A 21,960-nucleotide genomic window follows, 5' to 3' on the forward strand; every position below is an offset into this window, starting at 1 on the left:
GTGGCCCAGTGTGGCTATGACAGGACGCGGGGGGGGGCTAAAGTGCGGCCGAAATAAATGCGCAAAATCTGCGCAGCCGCAAGTGTTTGCGCTGCGCAAGCGACAATATCTCATTGCGCGTTGCCCCCCCCCCCCCCCCCCCCCCCCCCCCCCCCCCCCCCCCCTCTTCTCATGCACGTCGCAGCTGAAGGAGACCCGAACGCGCACACGCACCTTTGTCTGCACAGCTTGACCTAGATAACTTCATACGTGCGGGATGTGTCAACGCACAAAGGATCAGCCAGACAATAGACGCGCAGCCCGTGCGCATGGATCGACACACGTCGCGCAAAACAGCAGTTTTTGAACCCCCCCACGAGTGCTGCAGCCCACGGAACATGTTTGGTAACAGACATCGGTGTGGAATGACCGCTGACTGCATGACAGATGCACCGCAGCTCTCATCTTGTAAACTGTGAAGTCACGGAGCGACTTGAAGACGGATGACGCCCCCATTAGCGCAAATTGGCCAATGGGAGCCGAGAGGCAGAGTTGTCCTCCTGGCCGCCATTAAAGAATTCAATCCATGAACTGAAATAATGGAAATCCGCAGCACCCATGGATCTGGCAGAGGAAAGTAGCCGATGAGTCGTCTGTCTGAGCTGGCATTTCGTCCCTTTCGAGAGCGCTTTTGCCATGACGGAGCGCCCTGGATGTTTTAGCGAAAAGGACGGCGAGACAGCTAATTGTTTTATTTAGCTAACAGGCTAGCGTTTGGAGCTCTGGTATGTTAGCTTTTGTGCTAGCAGGCTAGGAGAGATCAGGGGGAGGGGAGAGTTCCTTTGCTTTGAAATTGTTTCAGACCAGTTAGCTCGCATTAGCATTAGCACACCAGGGAGTAAGCTTTTGGTGGTGAAGTTGTTTTAGTCTTTGAGCTTTTTTAACGCGCATACAACTTTTCTGTTGCTGTTGCCTTTGTCTCTTGTTTGCCCGGGCCGTATTAACGCTGACCATTTGATGTTAAAGTCATGTACAAGTAAGCTCGAAGCTAACCAGTTCAGACAATACATTTCAAATAGGATTGATGAATCGAATAGCTACTAGCTTCCAGTTGACGCTATTTGGCTGCCTGTCCAACGTTAGCTTCGGTACCGGGCTAGCGGTGGCTATCCCCGGGTAAGAAGTTCTATGTTTGACTAGCGGTGGCCAGCAGGTTACCCAGTGCTTTAACAGTATAATCACAACTGAACGTCGGCCGTCAACGACTCGAAGATCAGCCCTTGCCCCAGACGGTGATTGAAACGATGGACTTTAAAGCCACCACTTCGCAGTGAAACGATGAATCCGTGCTTTGTACCAAACGGGGCCAGTTTGGAGGATTGCCACTCCAACCTCTTCTGTCTGGTAAGTCTGTCTCTCTGTGCTAGCTAGCGTTAGCTGTGTTTCTGAGAGGCCAGAAAGCCATTTTGGCTAATCAGCCAACAAGCTTTGTAACGTCAGTTGCAGACTGGCGTGACGGAATCGGGCCTACAGTTTGTAATTTGTGAGCCAGTGCTGGATAACTTTAGGAACAAACACTGTTTATTGCATATCCGCTAAATAGTTTAAATCCCCCTTCCGCGAAGCTAGATTACGCTTCTCCTGAGTGCTGCTTTAATTGTGCGAGACATCAGAGTAATAAACACTTGAATCAGGTCAGGCCAACAGAGAAATCATTAAAAATATGCCACAATCTGTTATTATGGATAGAGAACTGTTACAGTGCTGCACAAGTAAAATCGTTCAGTTATTTCCCTTTAAATTTACAGCAAACGCTTTGAGACCAGTCTGGTGAACCAGCTCATGCACTTTATTATTATTATGATTTCGAGATGCATTTATGAGCTCACATGTCCTGCACACAAGCGCTGCGAAACTTTCCAAGATGTCAGCAAGTCTCACACTTTCCCATTCAAGTTGATTTAATGTGTTTATAAGATACCGAGTCTTCGGCTTGTTGCTACTTTGCAGGCGGGAGGAAACACAACCGGTGCAGTTGTACAGGCTAACAGATGATCAGTGTTCTTAATTCACTAAATTCTCTCTCTTGTCCCCCGCAGGCCGATTTGACTGGAATAAAATGGAGGCGTTTTGTGTGGCAGGGTCCCACCTCCTCGCCCATCCTTTTCCCAGTGACAGAAGAGGACCCTATCCTGTGTAGCTTCAGCCGCTGCATGGCTGCAGACGTGCTCAGTGTGTGGAGGAGGCACCACACCCCGGGGCGCAGGGAACTCTGGCTTTTCTGGTGGGGGGACGACCCCAGTTTTGCCGAACTTATCCATAACGAGCTGTCAAGTGAGTGTCCTCGAGCGTTGCGGACGAACCCCGTCCGTGTTCGGCGGAAATTTCGCAACGTCTCGGCATCATCTGTTGAGTTGCCAAACATTTCGTGTTTTCCCTGTAAGGCGATCTTTTACTCACAAGTGACTCATGACCACATTTTTTACAGTTGGAATATGTATTGGCTAAAGAAACATGGTTTCTATAGTGTCGGACCTCTCTGACACCTCTCAGGTCTTGGGGGGGGGGGGGGGGGGGGCGCCGGTACCTGCAGGGCAGCAGTGGCCCAAAATATAAAGTTCTAGAGAGAAAGCAGAGTGATGGAGATGCACATTAATCTCAGGGGAAGATGGAACTGCTACAAGAGGAGGCGAGTTAGGTTTTAAAATATTACAGGTTTTAATTAGGTCGCTCAGAGCCGCCGTTAATCACCGCAGCGACGGGTTTCATTATGACCCGTCACACCTTGGCTAATTTTTCTCGAGGCTGTTTTTTTTTTTTTGGTTTCTAAAATCTGTTGAAGTTCTGTGATTAATCCCAGGGTGGATTCCCGCGTGATTAATGGCTTCTATAGCCGCAGGTGCCGGCCAGGTGTTGTGCGTCCTGTCGGAAGAGATCCGCAGTCATAAAGGAATGGCGCTAATGTTGCTAATGACCCGGGATCGCTACCCCTCACGCAGCTCAAAAACACAGTGTTTGGAGGAACGCGCGTCCTCCTCCACACGCCTGAAGGTTGTAGGATTCAGCCAACAGTGATGCCGTTTGTAAGAGCAGAGGCGTTTACGTTAATTAGCCTAAACTGGGCAAGGTGGGCATGTTTCAAAGCGCGCGCAGTCTGTACTTGTATTTCTGTCGTGGTAAGAGTCTCGCTGGAAGGTGCTGATTCAGATGTTTGTCTCCAGGCGAGGAGGACGGCGAGTGGGAAAGCGGCCTGTCCTACGAGTGCCGGACGCTCCTGTTCAAAGCCATCCACAACCTGCTGGAGCGCTGCCTCATGAATCGCGGCTTCGTCCGCATCGGCAAGTGGTTTGTGAAGCCATACCAGAAGGAGGAGAAGAGCATCAACAAAAGGTAACGCCTGCGTCCCCGTAGAGGCCTTCTGGGACGAGCTAAGCGGAACATTATATCACACCGTCCTGCTTCTGCTGTTTACTATGAGAGTATTTGTGATTAAGTGCTCAGCAAACAGATTTAAATGTCGTAAGCTGCTGAAATAAAGGAGCGTTGGACACTGAAAACGCTTTAAAGGAGCTGTCGGGCACGCTGGTGCTCAGTCCTGGGATGTTTGAGAGTCGCCCAAATGTTCTTTAGACAGGAAAGGTTGCATGGTCGCGTCTGGGGGAGGTCAAATCGCTGGAAACACGGAAAAATATGGAAGGAATTGCCGAGTCGGGCTTTCCTGCACACCTCCGGTGGTTTCCTTTAGCTTCGGATTTTTAGTGAGGGTCGTTCCAGACCCGAGTGCCTGGAGATGCACCAGGGCAGCCCGGAGCACGTGCACGTTGGCCAGCAACGCAGCGCCACATGCAGCACAGATCGGAACAGCTGGCTCGGCTCCTCGGAAGTTCGCTTTCATTTCCTGCCGTTGGGGGAGAAACTCGAGCGATCGATCACGGACGCGCACGCTCCAATCTCCCACGGAATCCTTCGGCGGCGACATGGCGGCGCGTGCACGGCGGGGTCGAGCGTGTTTAGATGCAGCGTGTTTTGTGGGGGGTGGGTGTAGCGTCCGGCCAGATCCGCCCCTCAGACGTGATCCGGACCGACTTCTGAGTGATGTGGATCCCTTTGATTCAGCTGTGGGTCGGACCTCAGAGGTGATCCAGCTTGTTAGGGTGCTAAAGATGTGCCCGTGTTGTTTTGGCAGCACCTACAACAGGACTTTGGCAGTCCCTCCGTCCCCCTGCCCTCTCTGGCTGGTAAACAGGACAGTTTTTGGAAAGTGCTGAGTGTGCACTGTGGTTTTGCAGCAACCGTGTCAACAAGTACTATTTTAGTCCATTTAACCAGCTGGCCTTCGGGGGTAGCGGATGTAAACTTCAGTATTCCATGTACTCAGTCGGGGTTGGAATAATTTCCCAGATTTTGTCCCGTTCCCATCGGGAAAAGGGTCACATTTAAGCAGAATGTGTGTAAATGTGGGTGCGTGTTTCAGGGGAAAAGCAGCCTCAGGCTGCTCAGATCCTCCTGTTTTATCCTCCTAACAATAGATGCATCATTGTGCCATCGTTGCATTGTTTTAGTGAACATTTTCACTAAAACACATTTTTGTACCCTCATCCTGAACATTCTAATCTAATAGTAATTAAAATAGTACTTTACCTTTAATCTCATCCATATTTTCTTTTTTTGGTCAAGTGCACTTATTGATTTTTGACATTTTACTCTCAATAAGTGGATCATATGTTGTTGTTTTTTTGTGCCTTTTAAAGTTTATTTTGTATTCACCCATTCTGGAGTAAAAAAAAGCAACAAAGGAGGTCATTTTAGAGTTTTGGAGGATTTCTGCTCCGTGTCCTTCTGGCTCCTTAAAGCAGGAACTCCTGTTTTCTCCACGTTCCTGGACGCTCGATGAGTATCGTCCACATTTTGCTTCCAGCCCCAGAAGGCTGGCGAGCAGCTGCTGACGCTCCGCCGCCAGTGCGTCCTCGGGCCCAGTGTCCTGCAGAACCTGCAGAACGGAACCGGAACCGTTCTCAGAGTTAGAAGCTCTAATCAGACGTGCGATCGAGTCCATTTCAAAAGAAGTTTAAAGTAAAACTTTCTGACCGCCTCCGTTGAAATCCGACCTCCCATTCTGTCCCGCAGCGAACATCTGTCGTGCGCTTTCACTTTCTTCGTGCACGGAGACAGCAACGTGTGCACGAGTGTGGAGATCGCTCAGCACCAACCTCTGCAGCGGCTGAGCGAGGAGCACCTCAGCCTCGCCCAGCAGAGCTCGAGTCCACTGCAAGGTAGGAAAGAACAGGAAGTGGAACGTTTGGGAAGCAGGTTTTGATCGGTGTGGCTCATTATGGGCTGTCCTCCGCCTCGCAGTCATCCTGAGCCCCTACGGCTTGAACGGGACCCTCACCGGTCAGGCGTTTAAGATGTCCGACCACCCGACTCAGAAGCTCATCGAGGAATGGAGGCAGTTTTATCCCATCAGCCCCAATCCCAAGGAGGTCCCGGAGGACAAGATGGAGGACTCGGACTGGGAGGACGACTCCCTCGCCGCTGTGGAGGTCCTCGTCGGTAAGACGGCGTGTCGCTTTTAATCTTTTAAGGGACAAGCTGGGTGAAAAGTATGTTTTAAAATAACTGTCTGTGTTGGTTACAGCGGGAGTGAGGATGGTTTACCCCTCCTGCCTGGTGCTCCTTCCCCTGACAGACCTCCCCGCTGTGGTCCCCCAGGGCTCAGCCAACACCTCAGGAAGCATGTGCGGTGCTCAGCAGGGCCAGGCCGCCCACAGAGATCCTGCCATCTCCTCTGTCACCCTGACTCCCCCAACATCGCCGGAGGAGGCTCAGACTGGTGAGATCCGCAGTGGCCGGCTTTTAATCCAGCGGTCAACTCCAGGTTCACAAGCTTCTATTTCTGTTTGCACAGACTACCAACTGGCTCAGAGATGGCCCAAGTTGTCGTCGGCGTCTGACGGCTACAGCTCCAACAACACTCTTCACGGGGGGAAAATCCCCCGCAGGATGGCCGGCCAGATGGTAGAAACTGTGTGGCAGGAATATCATCTAAACCGCACGGGACACAAGTATGTATGGGCTTGGTTTCCACGCAAACGCTCCAAAAGTGCCTCTGTGCTCAACACGTGGACCGCTTCTGTTTCTAACAGGAGGAAGTTTCCCACTCTAACCAACGGCACCTCCGAGGAAGAACCTGACCGGACTGGAATTTGGGATTTCGTTGAGTCCAATCATGGGCTGCACTGCAATTGTTTACGGTATGTTTGCGTGTATAAATCGCCAAATTGTTTATGAATATATGCATATTTCCAGTGTCACTGATTCTTCATGCTCCCACAGGCATAAGAATCCAAAACAGCGATCCAACAGTACCTCAGGACACCCGCCATCTTCTGGCCAGCTTTCACAACCGATCCCCAAACACAAGCTGGGGGAAAAGCTGGAGAAGTCCGAGAAGCAGCTGAAGAGGCCCCAGACCCCCTTTCACCATCGCAGCTCTGTGAGCGAGGAGCAGGCCCTGGAGCCGCAAACCCAGAGGCTGTGCTTGAGACCGCAGGAGGAGGGCTCGTACCCCAGCCTGCACCACGTGGACGCCGTGCCCTCCAAGGCCCCGACCTTGCACACACACGGTCCTCCTGCAGATCTGGGTGGATCCCCGCCTCCCCCTCCTCTCAGCCCACATCTCTGTGACCACGCCGACAGCGACGGCACTCCAGGCGGAATGAAGAACTCCTCCACGCCCATACACCAGTCGTTCTACCCGCCATCCGTGGAGCCGTGTATACTGCCGCAGAAAGGCTCGTCTGAGGAGCCGCAGCATGAAAACGCACCCCTGCCTCTTCCTTTCCCGCCCTCCTACAGTGAAACCCTAGAACCCACCATGTTTGTGGGCTCCGCAGTCAATCCCAACGAAGACACCACCCACAATCCCTGGAAATATTTCAACCTCCCCCGGAAGAAGGCGTTCAACTTCCCGACCCCACAGCTACCTGTTGATAAGACGCGGGACGATACTGGAGGGACGGAAAGCGTGTCTTCCATCACAGAGTAAGCCTTTTTCCCCAGCAAACATTCTCACCTCCGTAACCGTCTGACCCTCTCTGACCCTCTCTGTCGTCCTCGTCTCAGGGTGATGTCAAGCTCCACCCATCCCCTGAAGGTGTCCCAGGAGCTCATCAAGACCTACACCCAACGGAGGAACAGCCATCTCGTCTCCACCCCAGGAGACGCGGAACAGAGCGACGAGCCGGACCCCTACGCCTTCGTAGAGGGGGACGACGAGTTTCCCTTCACGGAGAAGAAGGACAAGCCAGGAACTGAGAAAGACGGCGTCAAGAAACACAAGGTGGGCTTCAGAACATCCAGACTTGAACCTGTGGCCCAGTAGAGGAACTTTCTTCTCCTGTTCCCATTGATGTAACTTAAAAATGAAAAAAAAAATGTTTGTTTTTAATTATTAAGGGGGATGACGGAAGTGGAACTTCAGCAGATGGTGAGAACTCTTGTCTGGTTTTTGTCATTTAGCTGTTATGTAACTGAATAAAATGCTATTTTTGTCCCCTTACTCTTAGTTTGCTAATATCTCACTTGTTTGCCGCTGTAGATGGCCAAGGCCCAGCTGGTAATAAACCCTCAGCATCAACCAGCCTGATCCATGTGAACGATTTAGCGGTGTCCTACAGTGACCTGGATAAAATCTTTAACTCTGACGAGGATGAGCTAGCTGTAAGTGTAAACAGTGTGGCCCAACGCTTCTGTTTCCTTTACCAAGTCTTTGGGAACTGCTGTAGAATTCTGCTGATATGTTGGATCACAGGTTTGGCCATAGTTGATTTTTGTCTCTTTACTCAGCCTGGATGTAAAAGAGCCGGTGTTGGTTCAGATGACAAGTTTGCCTGTAAAGAGACGAAAGGAGCAACATTAGACCCCCATTCCTGTATAAGTAAGCAGATGATTTTAATATTCGCTCGGCAGAACATTTGCAAACACACGCGTTGTAAGAAAAGTGAAACTTCCTGTTCCTCTAGGCTCGGCAGACCTGCATCAGATGTTTCCCACCCCGCCCTCCCTGGATCAGCCTGGATATTCTCCTATGAACTCCGGCACTAAGGACAGCCTGGAGGCAGGAGCAGGTCTCACCCTGTTGGATGGGAGTCTGCTCAACAACCATTTCAAGATGGAGGTGGAGGAGGGGTTCTGCAGCCCAAAGCCATCTGACATTAAGGTACGGTGTGCTACAATCCAACCCGGTGCCACAGCACGACTGGAAAGCGCCCTAGCGTTCTTCACCACTTTCCTTTCACCTTCAGGACTTCTCCTTCGTGTACAAGGCGGAGACAAGTCAGATGTTTGTGGGCTGTTCCATGTACGCTCCCCTGAAGACGCTACCAAGCCAGTGTCTGTTGCCTATCAAGCTGCCTGAAGAATGTGTGTATACGCCCAGCTGGTCTCTGGGCAAAATGGAACTGATCCCCCCCGTAACCAATGTCAATCTCCTCGCCAAAGACAGGTGAGCGAGCATCGGACCAGGAAGTGTAGCTTTGTTTACTTAATGTCAGATGGCTTTATCATGATTAGATCCTTTGTTAGCCTTTTCTATGCTAACCGTCGTTAATCGCCTATTTTCTGTCACAGCAACATCCCCAGTGTAGAGCCAGACTACAGCCAGACCTACACACCTCAGACCCACACACCCTTCATGTCCAGCAGTGCCCCTCCTAGCAACAGCGGCGCCGGCATCCTGCCCTCCCCAGCGACACCGCGCTTCTCCGTGCCCACTCCGCGCACACCGCGCACTCCACGGACTCCCCGCGGCCCTTCAAGCGTCCAAGGCTCGCTCAAATACGACAACTCTGACCTTTACTCTCCCGCTTCCACCCCCTCGACCTGCCGCCCGCTCAGCTCCGTGGAGCCGGCCACCGTGCCGTCCATCCCCGAGGCTCACAGCCTCTACGTCACGCTCATCCTCTCCGAGTCTGTCATGAACCTTTTCAAGGACTGCAACTTTGACAGCTGCTGCGTGTGCGTCTGCAACATGAACATCAGAGGTGCGGACGTGGGCGTGTACCTCAAGGACAACGGCGAAGCGCAGTACCCCTGCACCTGCGGCTTTAGCGCCGTCGCCAACCGACGCTTCGGCCAGTCCGCCGGGTTGTTCCTGGAGGATGAACTGGACGTTGTCGGACGAGGCTCCGACTCCAGTCGAGACACGGAAAGGTGCTTCGAAGAGCTGCGTGCCTCCTCGGTGCAAAAGGCCGGCAGTCTAGTGGAGAAACCTCCGGACAACCTGATCATGCTGCTGCAGGACCAGTGCACCAACCCCTTTGCCCCCATGGCAGGCGTGGAGCACTCCAAAACAAACTCCCCCCCGACTTCTTTTCTGAGAGTGGAAGAGCGAGACTGTTACAACGACTGCTACATGGCGCTGGAGCACGGCAGACAGTTCATGGACAATATGTCGGGGGGCAAAGTAGATGAAACACTAGTGAAAAGCACCTGCCTTCATCGGTGGCCAAAATGCAAGTGTGCGTATTTCTTCTTCCATCTTCGGGCACGTTTCAGTGCTAAATACTACAAAGGAGCACACAATAAGTTGTGTATCTGAACTGTTCTTTGTTTACTTTCTCTTGCAGCAGCAGACATGAGCAAGCTGTTCTCTCAGGACGTCCTGCGGGTGTTGTTGTCTCTCCAGCCAGTGCTGCAGGACACCATTCAGAAAAAGAGAAGCGTGCGCTCCTGGGGCGTTCAGGGACCGCTCACCTGGCAGCAGTTCCACAAGATGGCCGGGAGGGGATCGTATGGTGTGTTTAAAGTCGAAAACTGCTTGTGGTCTCAGTTGTATCATTTATAATTGTGAACCCTCTTCATTACAGGCACTGATGAGTCCCCCGAGCCTCTGCCCATCCCCACATTTTTGGTGGGTTACGAGTATGATTTTGTGGTGCTGTCTCCTTTTGTGTTGCCCTACTGGGAGAAGCTTCTTCTGGAACCTTTCGGGTCTCAGAGAGACGTGGGATACGTCGTCATCTGTCCAGAAAACGAAGCTCTCCTCAGCAGAGCAAAGACGTTTTTTAAAGATTTAAGCACTACGTATGAGGTAGGCGTCTTCCTGCATGAAACATGGTTTCCTTCTTGCAACAGGATTTTATAATCGCACTTAATTTTTCTGAACAGGCCTGTCAGCTTGGCCAACACAGGCCCATCTGCAAGAGCCACCCAGAGGGTATATTGAAGTTTGGTGCCACAGAAGGAAGGAGCATTACAGAGCAGCCTTTTAGCGACTGGTTTCTCAAGATGGCTGCCAGAGATAGATACAATGAAGCCTTTAATAAGCTCAAACTCTTCGCGCAAGTGTGTTGCTATGATCTAGGTAAAATCTTTACTATTTGCGGAGTCCCAAATCTGCGCGGTTGAATTTTTAATGCTAATTCTGTGTCATTCTTAATTGTTTTCAGCTCCATACCTGTCGGAGCAGTCTTTGGATAGCTCTCTTCTGTCCCAGCGCAGCCCAGCTCTGGCCTCCTCATCCTCCCCCTCCCAGATGTCCAGCTCTTCCAGCATCACCTCAGGAACTCAGAGCACGACCACCTCTGCCCAACCCGCCCAGATCAGCAGCACTCCTCCCTCTTCCTCCTCAGTCTCCCAGACTATGGCGGGAATGACCCCATCCAAACCAAGCTCTTACTCGCCATTCGGGAACACAGGCTTGCAGAGCAACAGCTCTCAAAACGGACCTCAGGCAACATCACAGGGTACCGCGGGCCCAGCAGAAAATGGACCCTCTACCAACCAGAACCAAGGATCTGCTGAAGTGCCAGAGAGGCAAGTTACCAACAAGTCATTCAAGTGACTTTGAGTCACCTTGGTGCAAAAGGTCACAGCTGGAAAACAGCTGTGGGTTTGCAGAAGATGGTCACAGATAATTGAATTCATCTTTCCTCCTCAATAATTTGAGTTCTTTAAGCATGCGTTGGTCCTCAGGCGCACAAACAGCTTGGTGTCTGTACTGTAACCCCCCTTGTTGGGTGCTGGAATGAAACAAATGATCAGGAGTCTGTGGGGGGTATTTACACAATCGGTGTTGATGATTGATCCCCTTTTCTGATTCCTAATCTATAGTTTTCCTTCTCTCAACAGTACGGTAGAGCGGGACAAAGTGGGGAAGCCGACAGACGGAGAGTCTCACGCAGTGTCTTATCCGCCTGCCATCATGGTGTACATCGTCGACCCCTTCAGCTATGAAGACGCAGACAAAGAGGCCCATTCCAGCACCTACACCCTGGGCCTGCTGTGCTGCTACATGGAAATGCTCAAACTGTTGCCCCCGCGGATCAGAAACGCCGTGTCCGTACAGGTAGGCGCCACCGTGGCTCCCTTCAGTCTTTTAACCTTTTGAGGGTGTCAGATTATCACATCGATACTTCACAGTTGCTGAACATCAGCTGATTCTGACGCCAGCTTCCCCAGTTTAGCAACACATTTAGAAGGGAAGGAGCAGGCATGCAGAGATTAATGGAGGCGTTAACTTCCACAACCTTCATTCTGCCGTGTGATCGCTTCATTGAACAGGAAGTTGATACGCGCTAATGTGTGAATCTAATCACAGCTTTAATGGGCTTCTTTTTTATATCTTCAGAATTGTGCTGTAAGTATAACAAGTAATTCCTAGCTGTTAATTAAAAATGAGGCTTATTCAAGTTTCATATTTAACATTAACTGTTTTTATGAGCAGTGTGTGATGAGGAGCCACTGTTGTGTTCTGCACAGATCGTTCCCTGCCAGTATCTGCTGCAGCCCGTGCACAGTGGGGAGCGCCACGTTTACAGCCAGCACCTCAAATCGCTGGCTTTCTCCGTATACACTCAGTGCCGCCGGCCTCTGCCCAATTCCACCAACTTCAAGGCACTCACGGGCTTCGGTCCGGGTCTCGCCATCGACACGGCGCTCAAGAACCCAGAGGTGACCCACTGCTCTGCTAGCACACGCGATTAAGATTGATTTTCTGCGTTTTCCTTTAGAATCGTTCTGTCACGCTAACTAATTTCCCCCGTGTGCAGCGGCCAGAATGTCTGCGTCTGTATACGCCTCCATTTATTTTGGCACCGGTGAAAGACAAGCAGACGGAGCTCGGCGAGACCTTCGGCGAAGCTTCCCAAAAGTACAACGTCCTGTTTGTCGGCTACTGTCTGTCCCATGACCAGCGCTGGCTGCTGGCTTCCTGCACCGACCAACACGGGGAGCTACTGGAGACCTGCATCATCAGCATAGACGTCCCCAGCAGGTACAAGAAAGGGTTTAAACAGCCCCACGCCAGCGCTGGGAGGGTCAAAGGTGAAAGCGAGCTTTCAGTTGTTTGTGTTTTTGCAGAGCTCGCAGGAAAAATGGCAACATAAGGCGGGTCGGCTTGCAGAAGCTGTGGGATTGGTGCCTGGGTTTGGTGCAGGTGACGTCTCTGCCGTGGAGGGTGGTCATCGGGCGGTTGGGCAGAATGGGTCACGGCGAGCTGAGAGGTAAACGCGCTTTACTCTGCCGTCGATCCCACGCAGGTGCGTCGCCCGTTGTCCTCCGAGCTCACGCCCACGTTGTTTTTCCAGACTGGAGTATTTTGCTGAGCAGGAGGAACCTGCAGTCCCTCAGTAAACGTCTGAAGGAGACCTGCAGGATGTGCGGCATCTCCGCCGCCGACACCCCCAGTATCCTCAGTGCCTGTCTGGTCGCGATGGAACCGCAGGGTTCCTTTGTCGTCATGCCAGGTAAGAGAGAAGCTCGAGCCCAGCGCCACCGTTTGGCGTGAGAGTTGTGGAGCTGATTGCTGGTCTTCCTCCATCTTGTCAGATTCCGTGTCGACGGGTTCAGTGTTCGGTCGCAGCACCACTCTCAACATGCAAACGTCGCAGTTGAGCACGCCTCAGGACACGTCCTGCACGCACATCCTGGTGTTCCCCACTTCTGCCATGGTGCAGGTCAACACCAACACTTCGGAGCCCATCGACATCAACTTCAACCCCATAAATCCGGGTACGTTCCTAAAGGAGACTCCAGAGTAACACAGACATTGGGTGGAGTCCCAGAAAGGCAAACTCTGCCCTTCGTTCACAGATGGATCTGATGGAATGGGCATCTTTGACCTCTTCGACAACGACATGGTTGATCCGGACCTCATCAACATCCTTCCCAACTCCCCCACAACCTCACCCGTTCACTCTCCGGGATCGCACTACCATCACGGGGGAGATGGAAGCAAGGTCTGCCGTTATTAATATTCTTATTATAACTGTCCCTCACTCATTGTAAAAGTGTCATCAGGAGGAATAAAATGTGCGTTTTGCTTCGTTTCTTCACGCGTGCTGTGCTTCCTCGCAGGGCCAGAGCGCCGACCGTATGGAGTCCCACGAGGAGGCTCTCAACATCCTGCAGCAGCCGATGGCTCTGGGCTACTTTGTCTCCACAGCTAAGACGGGACCACTGCCCGACTGGTTCTGGTCAGCCTGTCCTCAAGCTCAGAACCAGTGCCCAGTCTTCCTCAAGGTGCACAATCGCTCCGAATTATTTGTAAGCCTGTTGGGTTAATGGCTGCAGTAGGAATATTCTCATTCTCCAACTCCCCCCACAGGCTTCCCTGCACCTGCACGTGTCTTCTGTCCAATCGGACGAGCTCCTCCACAGCAAGCACTCCCACCCTCTGGACTCTAATCACACGTCTGATGTGCTCAGGTAAGCAGTTCTCTTGAAGAAGCTCAGCGTCAGTAGAAATGGAGCGATGTTTAATGTGCTTCTGGGTTCCGTTCCACAGATTTGTTCTGGAGCAGTACAACGCCCTCTCCTGGCTAACATGCGACCCTGCCACCCAAGACCGCCGCTCCTGTCTGCCCGTTCACTTCGTGGTGCTCACTCAGATGTACAACTTCATCATGAACATGCTCTGAGCTCTAAAGGGATCTTCAGAGATCTATTAGGCGGATTGCTCCGAGGTACAGTCCCAAGGACCTCACGCTCCCATCGGAGCAAACGTGGAGGAAGCTTGGCTCCTCCTGCTCCTTCCAACTCCCAACTGGAAATTTCCACTCAATCAATCAGATGCCAAGAATCCATTTTGGAAGCTCAAGGGACGTTTCATAAAGGAGAATAAATTGTCTTTTTAATGACTGTAGATTGCAATCTATGAAATTTTATCTTAATGAAATGCCTGCATATATTATTTATTGTAAGTTTTTAAATGTGGAATTTTTAATGCTTAATATCTTTTATATATTACAAATCTTCAAGTGTGTACATCTCGCTGTAAAGGAATTGGTTTAAGAAGTGTAATTTTCTCAATTACAACGTGGAAAAACCTGTTCAAGTGAATTTGCTGTAGATTGCTTTTAGAATATTATTTTTTCAGAGGGTACAGACCTTTTTATTGCCATGCTGTAAAAATGAAGTAAAAGCTGGCTCGGGCATTTGTGTCCCACCCAATGAGTGGATGAGACTTACCTCTCTGTCTGCTTTGGCTCCAGAGTCTCTCGCACAGTAACTCAATGAGCTCTGAAGAGGAATTCAAAGGTACAATGTCAGATTATATATTTTATATAACAGATTTAGGTAAATTGTGTGTGTATATGTGTATATATAATTGTGTGCCGCTACTGATGGTGCAGCTTCTGTTTTAGGAATAAAGTGCGTCTACCTTAAGTTCCTGTTGTCCCAGATGTTTTCCTACGCTTTGCTATAATATTTAATATATAACATTAAAAACTAGTGTTTTGGTTGTTGCGTCTAGAGGTGCTAAGCAACTAGGAGTGCATATCCTGAGCCACTAATTTAGAAAAATAATTACTTTCACAGATGTTGAATGTTTTGTCAGTATTGGTGTGTTTTTCTGGTGTTGAGGAGTGTAATGATAATGTTAGCAATGTGCAATCAAAGTTTGGGATTTTTTAAATGTTCACAATAACATTCGTACCTTTTTGGAGGCGTGAACTACTGCTCCTGCTGTTATGGTGCATGTGGGCGTGTCTCGTACGCAAGGACGCGCTTTACGTGACTATGGGCGTGTTTTGTCGTCGTGGGCGTGGCTTGACGTGCCACAAACGCAGTCCCAGGGAATCAGGTGTACGACTCGGTATTGTCCACTACAGAACATTAACACGATCGCAAACGCAAACCTGAGAATGTCTTGATTTCAGCGCCTCCTGGTGGTAAAACAACGGTACATATCGAATATCCAAACATATCCATGGTCGAATATTTACCACCTTATTCTTCTTTTTCTCCTTTGCATCACGCTAACAGAAGGATTAAGGTTGTTAGTGCGTGCGGCGGCATAAAGAGTGCGACGTGTAATTACAAATCCCCACTCAAAATAATTTATTCTTCCTAATTGGATCCAATTAAATAATAGCTTAATGTGCGAGGCGCCTTTTGCGCAACAGAAGCACACAGAAACATTTCCATCGTGATTATCCTCACTTTTATTACCTACCTTAAAGAAGAGTCCAGCTGTTAATGAGAAAATTAGAGATTCTTTCTACATTGAGGTACTTAAAGATATTTAGAGCATATAAAATAAAACAAAGAAGTGCACCTCAGTGCAAGTAAAGCTCCTGTTCACTTTTAACACTATTTATTTTACGGTTTTGAATTAAACCATATCATGACAAGACAAGATTTTTGGCAAGTAAATGCATGCTGGTTCAATGAAAATAAGTTATAATTATTTTAAAAATAATACCTTTACCTTCAAATTTTAGCATTTATTATTATTTTAGTGTTCTGCTGGTGCCACTGAAGATCTGAATCAGACAGGTTACTAGATTAGATTTAATCCAGTTGGATTGCAAAGACCATTAACCAATCATTGGTTAATGGTCTTTGCTTGTGTTACTGAGAAACACTTGCTGGGCGTCCATCAGACAGCCCAGGTCCGGTGAGCCGCTGAAGCCTCTGTCATCGGCTCGAGGACTGAATTCAAGGAAAGAACAGACAAGAAGTTCTTGGATGCTTCAGAGAGGAGTTTTACTGCATCAAACAGGTGAGAGGCTCTTAGAGGTTTCATCAGCAATAGGAACATTTGATATTGTTACATTGAAGTAAATTTAAGAATGTTTTCCTGAGGGAACAGTGTCCACAAGACAGAAAGGACATCTGCTCAACTTAAAAGCAATAATTTGCCACTATCATTGTATTAAATGCCAAATGGAAATGCTGGGAAACATCTGAGAACATTGAAATGTCTCCAGACGTCACTTCAGAAAGGCTGGAACAGACACTGTGCTTTCCCTGGGATGCTCCCACCTGTATCCTCGGGTGCAGCTTTGTGCTCCTAACAACCGTCTAATTGACGAGATTAAGAGATTTGTGCAGGCTGACAGGGACAGAAATCCTGACCCACAGGATGTCTAATCACACAATAGTGTCTAAAGGAGAAAGGACTCTGTGGCTCCAAGAGCTTCCACTTAAACTAACTGATAACTAAAACAAACCAGAAAGATCTTTTTCTCGGAATATGGCAGCATTCTCCATTTATAACAGCATTGATGATCAGGTGTGCGTCAATTGGATGGATCCTAAATAAACTAACAGGATTGAAGCAGAAAATGCCCCAAAGAGATTATAGTCTGTAAAGCAGTCTAACAGGATTTGGTCTTTTGCATGTTAATTGGTCAAATTCCATTGTAGAGAGTTTTGGTTTTAACTTTCGCCTCTTTGCATGAATCTTCTCTGATTTTGGCACCCCTCCCAAACTCTGAATCCACTGTTGAGGGAAAATCTGTGCTCAGAATTTTCAGAATACAACTCTGAATTGTTCTATTTTTAAATCCCATGTAACATCATCCAAACCTGCTTCCACTCACCAGTAACTCCATTAACGTTGCTGCTCAGGGGCTTGAAGACGACCCCTGACATGAGACCCCCCCTTCTCATCCTCTACGTGCTCCCACGCATCTCCTTCGCTCTCATCCTGCTATAATCCCAGACATCCTGCCCGCTGCTATGGAAACTCATCACAGCAGAGTAAGATGGGGGGGGGGGGGGGGGGGGGGGGGGGGGGGGGGGAACACTTTAACTTCATATGCAGTGTTTTTGAACTGAAGTTCTTCAGTCTGGACATTTCCCTCTACAGTTCAGAGAACATCTCCCCAGAAGAAGAACCGCGAGCTGCTCTGCTCCAGCTGACGTTCTGGGAACCCAGAAGTCCGTCAGGTCGTCGGTGAGCCTTTGCATCAGTATAATGATGAAATTCTGGAGGGTTTGATTCTCTTTAGATGATGTGTGTGCATTTGTCTTCCCCAGAAGCGAAGGCGATGGGGCGCGCTTCATGTCTGCATCGCATGGAAAATTTATCACCACAAGCAACTCAAGGTGAGCTACAAAGGACCTGATGCCATCGACATAAACGCACAGGGCATGTGCACGGGGTTGTGATCAAAGACGACAGAAAATCAAACTCCAGCAAAATTTTTAATGACAGACGTGCCCGTATCTCATGTTCTGTTTTGTGAACAACCACAAAATAGGTGTTGAAGTTTGACTGTTCACAGAACCCCTGTTTCTGCTTTACAAACAGAGAATTCAGCAAAAGTCCAACAGTCGCCGCGTAGACGTTGCAGCCGAGGGCCCGGGTGAGCTCCGGTCTGAACAGAAATGGGCACAACAGGGTGAGTTTGAGGCTGAATTTGTCGAAAAGTTGCATCAGAGATGTTTGGTTTGACTGAAGTTCGTCTGTCTCACCGGCAGCACCGACTGCTGGTGGCCGCCGGGCCGACCCGGACCCACCATCGCCTCATCATCTCAAGAGCAAAAACCTGCGTTGGAGAGACAAACACAGAGGCCGTCAGGCTGTTAAAGACCCAGCTGTCGGTGGCAAACCTTTGGACAGATGTGTGATGTCTGACCTGGGCTCACCTGGCAGGAAGGAGCCGCTCCAGTCTAACAGCTTCAGTGAATCCAGAAAGATCCCGGTCTCTTCCACGCCTTTATACGTGCCAGTGCCACATGTTTATGCTGCTGAATTACCTCTGCTGTGCCCCAGCATCAGGGAAAGTCACGTTCCAGGACCTACAGGGAGGTTTGTCCCTTTTCCAGGAGCCAGGACTCTCCCTTCATGGGAGTCTGTGTGGGGAGTTTGCAGGAGATCAGGTCAGCATCGCGCCTTTGAGGAGTATCCGTTGCATCCCTGCAGGCTCTCTGCTGCCCCTCAGGGGCACAAACAGGAGATTTACCCCTTCTGTGGCCCTCCTCCTCATTTCCCTCACACGATGGTCTACGGTTTGAGGAGGAGGGAGGGTCCGAACTGCTGCACACACCAGCCCCCTCCTCCTGGATTCCTGGTAGCATCCTACCCTGGACCCTGAAAGGAGCCGTTGCCACGACGACAATCACAGCGTCTGTTTTAGGGTCGTTTCCCGGCCAAATGAACGCAGTGAAAATGTATTTACATCCAGTATTTACCTTGGATGCATTGATTTTTATCCAAGTACTTTATCTAAGTCCAAATATGTTGTTGTTCAGGGGATCCTAAGGTGCGGTCATCTGGAATCATGTGCTAATCATAATCCCTTTGTTAGATTAGTCATTAAATATAATATAATGCTTTCCATCCAGTTTTATTTGGGAATGTTAGCGTTCTGACGCTTGGACCGGTTTGATCATTGGCTGAACTGAATTAAAACTGTATCATTTGCTGCTAAATCAAGTCATGTGATGCTATAATCTCACTAAAATGTGAATATAAATAATGAACAGTCAACACCTGCAACACCACAGGGGGGGGGGGGTAAAAGAGCGCAAACACGGTTGATGGTGTATCAAAAATTTATTCAAGCCATAAATAACAAAAGACCAAAAACATTTCCAGAATCCAAACCAAAAAAGCTGTTCAGATGTCTAAGTAACATTTCAATAGCATTAACAGGGTCTGTAAGAACGCTGCTCAGAAGCACCGGGAATGTAAAGGAGCTACGGGAGCCTGTAGTGACGCAGTGCATGATGGGAGAATCAAACCACATCCATACCCAGACCTCTCGCCACCTCAGTGAGAGCCTGCACCGCCCCAGACACATGGCCATCGTCACAACTGTCTGGCTCCTCCACGTTGGGGATGGTGCTCATGACACAGTAGTTGGGAGAGTCGCCGCCTCCAGGGCTGGGCTGAGACGACGCGTCAGAGGAGTAGGAGGAGCAGGAGCTGGAGGAAGGCGAGGAGGACCCCGCGGGAGAGCTTTGGCCGCTCTCCGGGGAGGCCGCGCCCCTCTTGTTCTGGGTGCCGCTCCTTTGACTTTTCCGAAGGCTCTGCGGCTTTTTAGCCATGTTCTTCATGATCTCCTTCGTCACCTCCACAGTCTCAAAACGGACCATGTTCACTTTCAGAAAGCCGTCGACATCTTTCCTGTATCTGTGAAAGCCGATTTCAAACAAGACATATTTCATTCATTTGTTCCCTTTATTGCCGGTGGGGCTTTTATGAGCACCATTAACTAATTGTTGTGTCGGTGACGAACTCCCTCTGCTACAAACCTGAAGCGGGAATGACCTGACGGCCATTTGAGCTCGTGTTTCTTGCGGAGATGAAGCGTAAGGGTGTAACACCAAGAGAAGACCTTATCGCAGATATGGCACTTATATTTAGGCAGCCCTCCAACCTGAAAATTTGTCACAAGTTGAAATCCAACTGAGATCAGGGCAGATAGCACAGATGATCTAATCATGTGATGCTGGAGGGCAGCTGATGCTACTAAACCTGGTGCGCTCTCTTGAAGTGGTAGCTCATGGTTGAGAAGGTCTGACAGGAGTAATCACAACCCTCCACTGTGCAGCGATACACGGTGCCTTCATTGTGAACCTCAGTGTGCTTTTGGAGATCAGGCTGGTTCTTAAATCTACAACAGATGTCGAGAGGCTAAAATGACTTGACTTTCGGATTTACGGGAAGCGCTCTTAAAATGTTTATCCGACTGGTGATATTTTGCCATCTGCTTGAGCTCTACCTCTTGTCGCAGAAGTCACAGGGGAAGGGCCTCTCATCGCAGTGGCGGAACCTGATGTGGATCTTCAGAGCTGCCAGTGTGGTGCACGTCATGTCACAGAATGGACACTTCACCTGATTTACTGAGATTATAGAAATATAAAACAAAGCTTTACAACTGGACTAGAACACATTCAATAATGTATATCTGCAAATAAACCCAAATCTGAAATGCACACAATGAAAATAAGTTTAAGAATAAAGACGTGGGATAACGCTACCATGTTGACGAATGTGATCCCTTAAAAGCCTTTCTCTGGAAAAAGCTTTGCCACAATGCTCACACACGAGCGACTCTGTTGAAGTGCAACAAGTGTATAAAAATCACGTTTATTAACGATATTTTTAGGACAGAAATGCAGAACAATAATCCTTCTTACCTACTGGCTCAGCCTGCCTGTGCAGGTGGTCAAAAAACTTTGTGTTGCTGGCAAACATGCTGCCGCACGTGGGACAGGCTACAAGCCTCTCTTGAGTGTGGCTACGCATGTGTTCTCGCAAACGATACCTAATCTTGAAGAAAGCGTCACAGCCTGCAAGAGCGAGATTAAAATGGACACTCCTTACAACATGTCAGAAAAAGGAAAGGGCATCTTTTAACACGTGTTTAATCCGTCGTACCATTCCACTGGCAGAAGAGAGCCTGTTGTTGTTGTGCAAGAGACTGTTGCTCAGCACTTTCAACGTGATTGTCCACATGACGGTAGAACCACTCAGGATTGTTAAATGAACTCTGTATAAAGAGGGGCACATGTGAAGTCTAGGATAATGCTGCTTTCACCCACATGATGAACTAGAAGAACCACAAAACAAAGAATACACACTTACATCACAGTGCTCCCACAGGCAAGCAAATCTTTCTGATCCTTCGGGAAGAAGGTTGTTGCTGTGTAAGCCTTGGTTGCAGCTGGGCAAATCGGGGTGGGACGTGAGCAGCTGTGAGCCAATGAACTTGAGTTTTCCGTGGTAGTTGTGAAAGTAGGCATGGACCTCCAATTCTGCAGGGCTACCCATGGACAGAAACTCACAGCCCTTCCAGAGACAAGCATACTCGTCTAAACAAACACAGGGGAGAAGAGGCTAATGCAATAAAAGATGAGAAAAATACTGCATGGCACAGGATGTGTTGTGAGCTTTGATTACAGCTGCTTACATAAAGACACAAAATAAATTCTTCAGCTTTAATCAGAGTGATTTATCTTTTAAAAATTACTACAACATAGACAAACGAATAAAAACAATTAGATAAATGTCACTCACTCACCCAGGTCCTCTAAGGTATCATTATCTCCCAGGTAATCTTTTAAATGGAGTGACATGTGATCACTTAACTCCTCCATACTGTGGCCCTTGAAAGTGCAGGAAGACCACTCACAGGTGACCTCAAAATTGTCTAATCTTTTAGTCGCCATCATGATGATGGTCACTTGGCGTCCATATACAACCTGAACAGAGAAAACATCAAAGTTATTTAAATAAAACGTGGTCTAATCCTCGAAACAAAGACTGTTTTGAATCAACATTTAAGTCTTTGACAAAATCGTACGATGACAGGTTGATCAAGTAAGCCGATTATCAAAAAACACAATCTACGTCCAACATGACTTATCGACAATAAATGTAATTATGTGTATTTTATTTGCTGACAACAGCAGTAACACTAATGTGTTGGGACTTTTCTGTTACTATATTATTAATGGGTATTAATGTCCTAGCTAACACTTTAGCTAACACCAAGCCTGTCAGGGATCTCGAAAACCTATACTCCAAGGATAAAAAATGCATACGATTCGCTTAAGAGAAGATATTACCTTTTACCCAAAAGTGTATTTATAAAGACACCGAACATTCAAACTTTTGTGAAAGTTGAAGTTTTAGACTAAGTCCCAACAGGGATATTGCAGAACTTACGCCTACTCGGCTTCTTCCCTCCTAAGAGCTTGACTGTCTTTGTTTATTTCCGGTATCTTGGCGCGCCA

At 48.9% G+C, this 21,960-nt stretch overlaps 3 protein-coding genes across 6 annotated transcripts; 2 read left to right on the top strand and 1 right to left on the bottom strand.

Moving 5' to 3' along the window:
• Nucleotides 1-213: 213 nt before the first annotated feature.
• On the top strand, nucleotides 214-14,649 carry LOC101071213 (mediator of RNA polymerase II transcription subunit 13-like). Of its 2 annotated transcripts, none has more exons than XM_011608506.2 (30): nucleotides 214-1,383; nucleotides 2,079-2,313; nucleotides 3,201-3,369; nucleotides 5,107-5,252; nucleotides 5,335-5,532; nucleotides 5,618-5,812; nucleotides 5,888-6,044; nucleotides 6,126-6,233; nucleotides 6,316-7,023; nucleotides 7,105-7,321; nucleotides 7,438-7,468; nucleotides 7,580-7,701; nucleotides 7,828-7,918; nucleotides 8,004-8,200; nucleotides 8,286-8,485; nucleotides 8,611-9,500; nucleotides 9,612-9,776; nucleotides 9,849-10,072; nucleotides 10,150-10,345; nucleotides 10,431-10,797; nucleotides 11,113-11,329; nucleotides 11,743-11,934; nucleotides 12,033-12,256; nucleotides 12,343-12,485; nucleotides 12,570-12,728; nucleotides 12,811-12,993; nucleotides 13,075-13,220; nucleotides 13,339-13,503; nucleotides 13,589-13,689; nucleotides 13,769-14,649. In XM_011608506.2, the coding sequence occupies exons 1-30, from the start codon at nucleotides 1,318-1,320 to the stop codon at nucleotides 13,899-13,901; spliced, it is 6,345 nt and encodes a 2,114-aa protein (XP_011606808.2). In that variant the 5' UTR covers nucleotides 214-1,317; the 3' UTR covers nucleotides 13,902-14,649. The 2 variants fall into 2 exon arrangements, with proteins under 2 accessions (XP_011606808.2, XP_011606807.2); XM_011608505.2 differs by having other exon boundaries at nucleotides 215-1,383; nucleotides 9,609-9,776.
• Nucleotides 14,650-16,860: 2,211 nt separating this feature from the next.
• Nucleotides 16,861-18,566, top strand: LOC115251565 (uncharacterized). 2 transcript variants are annotated; one of them, XM_029844325.1, is made up of 5 exons: nucleotides 16,861-16,971; nucleotides 17,060-17,167; nucleotides 17,251-17,319; nucleotides 17,525-17,615; nucleotides 17,695-18,566. In XM_029844325.1, exons 1-5 carry the CDS (start codon nucleotides 16,951-16,953, stop codon nucleotides 18,309-18,311), a joined length of 906 nt encoding a protein of 301 aa, XP_029700185.1. In that variant the 5' UTR covers nucleotides 16,861-16,950; the 3' UTR covers nucleotides 18,312-18,566. The 2 variants fall into 2 exon arrangements, with proteins under 2 accessions (XP_029700185.1, XP_029700186.1); XM_029844326.1 differs by having other exon boundaries at nucleotides 17,081-17,167.
• Nucleotides 18,567-18,753: 187 nt separating this feature from the next.
• On the bottom strand, nucleotides 18,754-21,951 carry LOC101068243 (histone H4 transcription factor). 2 transcript variants are annotated; one of them, XM_011608503.2, is made up of 10 exons: nucleotides 21,893-21,951; nucleotides 21,246-21,426; nucleotides 20,810-21,036; nucleotides 20,603-20,714; nucleotides 20,362-20,514; nucleotides 20,203-20,277; nucleotides 19,944-20,064; nucleotides 19,697-19,835; nucleotides 19,474-19,598; nucleotides 18,754-19,351 (listed from the first exon to the last, which is right to left on the bottom strand). In XM_011608503.2, exons 2-10 carry the CDS (start codon nucleotides 21,394-21,396, stop codon nucleotides 18,955-18,957), a joined length of 1,500 nt encoding a protein of 499 aa, XP_011606805.1. In that variant the 5' UTR covers nucleotides 21,397-21,426; nucleotides 21,893-21,951; the 3' UTR covers nucleotides 18,754-18,954. The 2 variants fall into 2 exon arrangements, with proteins under 2 accessions (XP_011606805.1, XP_029700184.1); XM_029844324.1 differs by lacking the exon at nucleotides 21,893-21,951 and having other exon boundaries at nucleotides 21,242-21,375.
• Between the last annotated feature and the right edge of the window lie 9 nt (nucleotides 21,952-21,960).

Source organism: Takifugu rubripes, chromosome 11 (assembly GCF_901000725.2).
Source record: "Takifugu rubripes chromosome 11, fTakRub1.2, whole genome shotgun sequence".
Classification (NCBI taxonomy): Eukaryota; Metazoa; Chordata; class Actinopteri; order Tetraodontiformes; family Tetraodontidae; genus Takifugu; species Takifugu rubripes.

What these genes read in the sequence shown, in the direction of transcription:
- LOC101071213 (XM_011608505.2), top strand. Translation starts at nt 1,318, where the DNA reads ATGAATCCGTGCTTTGTACCAAACGGGGCCAGTTTGGAGGATTGCCAC. An exon ending in CAAAGCCATCTGACATTAAG is followed by an intron (nt 8,201 to 8,285) that starts GTACGGTGTGCT and finishes TTTCACCTTCAG; the next exon opens with GACTTCTCCTTCGTGTACAA. An exon ending in AGTGTGTTGCTATGATCTAG is followed by an intron (nt 10,346 to 10,430) that starts GTAAAATCTTTA and finishes AATTGTTTTCAG; the next exon opens with CTCCATACCTGTCGGAGCAG.
- LOC115251565 (XM_029844325.1), top strand. Translation starts at nt 16,951, where the DNA reads ATGGAAACTCATCACAGCAGA. An exon ending in AGAAGTCCGTCAGGTCGTCG is followed by an intron (nt 17,168 to 17,250) that starts GTGAGCCTTTGC and finishes TGTCTTCCCCAG; the next exon opens with AAGCGAAGGCGATGGGGCGC. An exon ending in ATCACCACAAGCAACTCAAG is followed by an intron (nt 17,320 to 17,524) that starts GTGAGCTACAAA and finishes CTTTACAAACAG; the next exon opens with AGAATTCAGCAAAAGTCCAA.
- LOC101068243 (XM_011608503.2), bottom strand. Translation starts at nt 21,396, where the DNA reads ATGATGGCGACTAAAAGATTAGACAATTTTGAGGTCACCTGTGAGTGG. An exon ending in TGATACCTTAGAGGACCTGG is followed by an intron (nt 21,037 to 21,245) that starts GTGAGTGAGTGA and finishes GTGTTTGTTTAG; the next exon opens with ACGAGTATGCTTGTCTCTGG. An exon ending in ACTTCAAGAGAGCGCACCAG is followed by an intron (nt 19,599 to 19,696) that starts GTTTAGTAGCAT and finishes ACAAATTTTCAG; the next exon opens with GTTGGAGGGCTGCCTAAATA.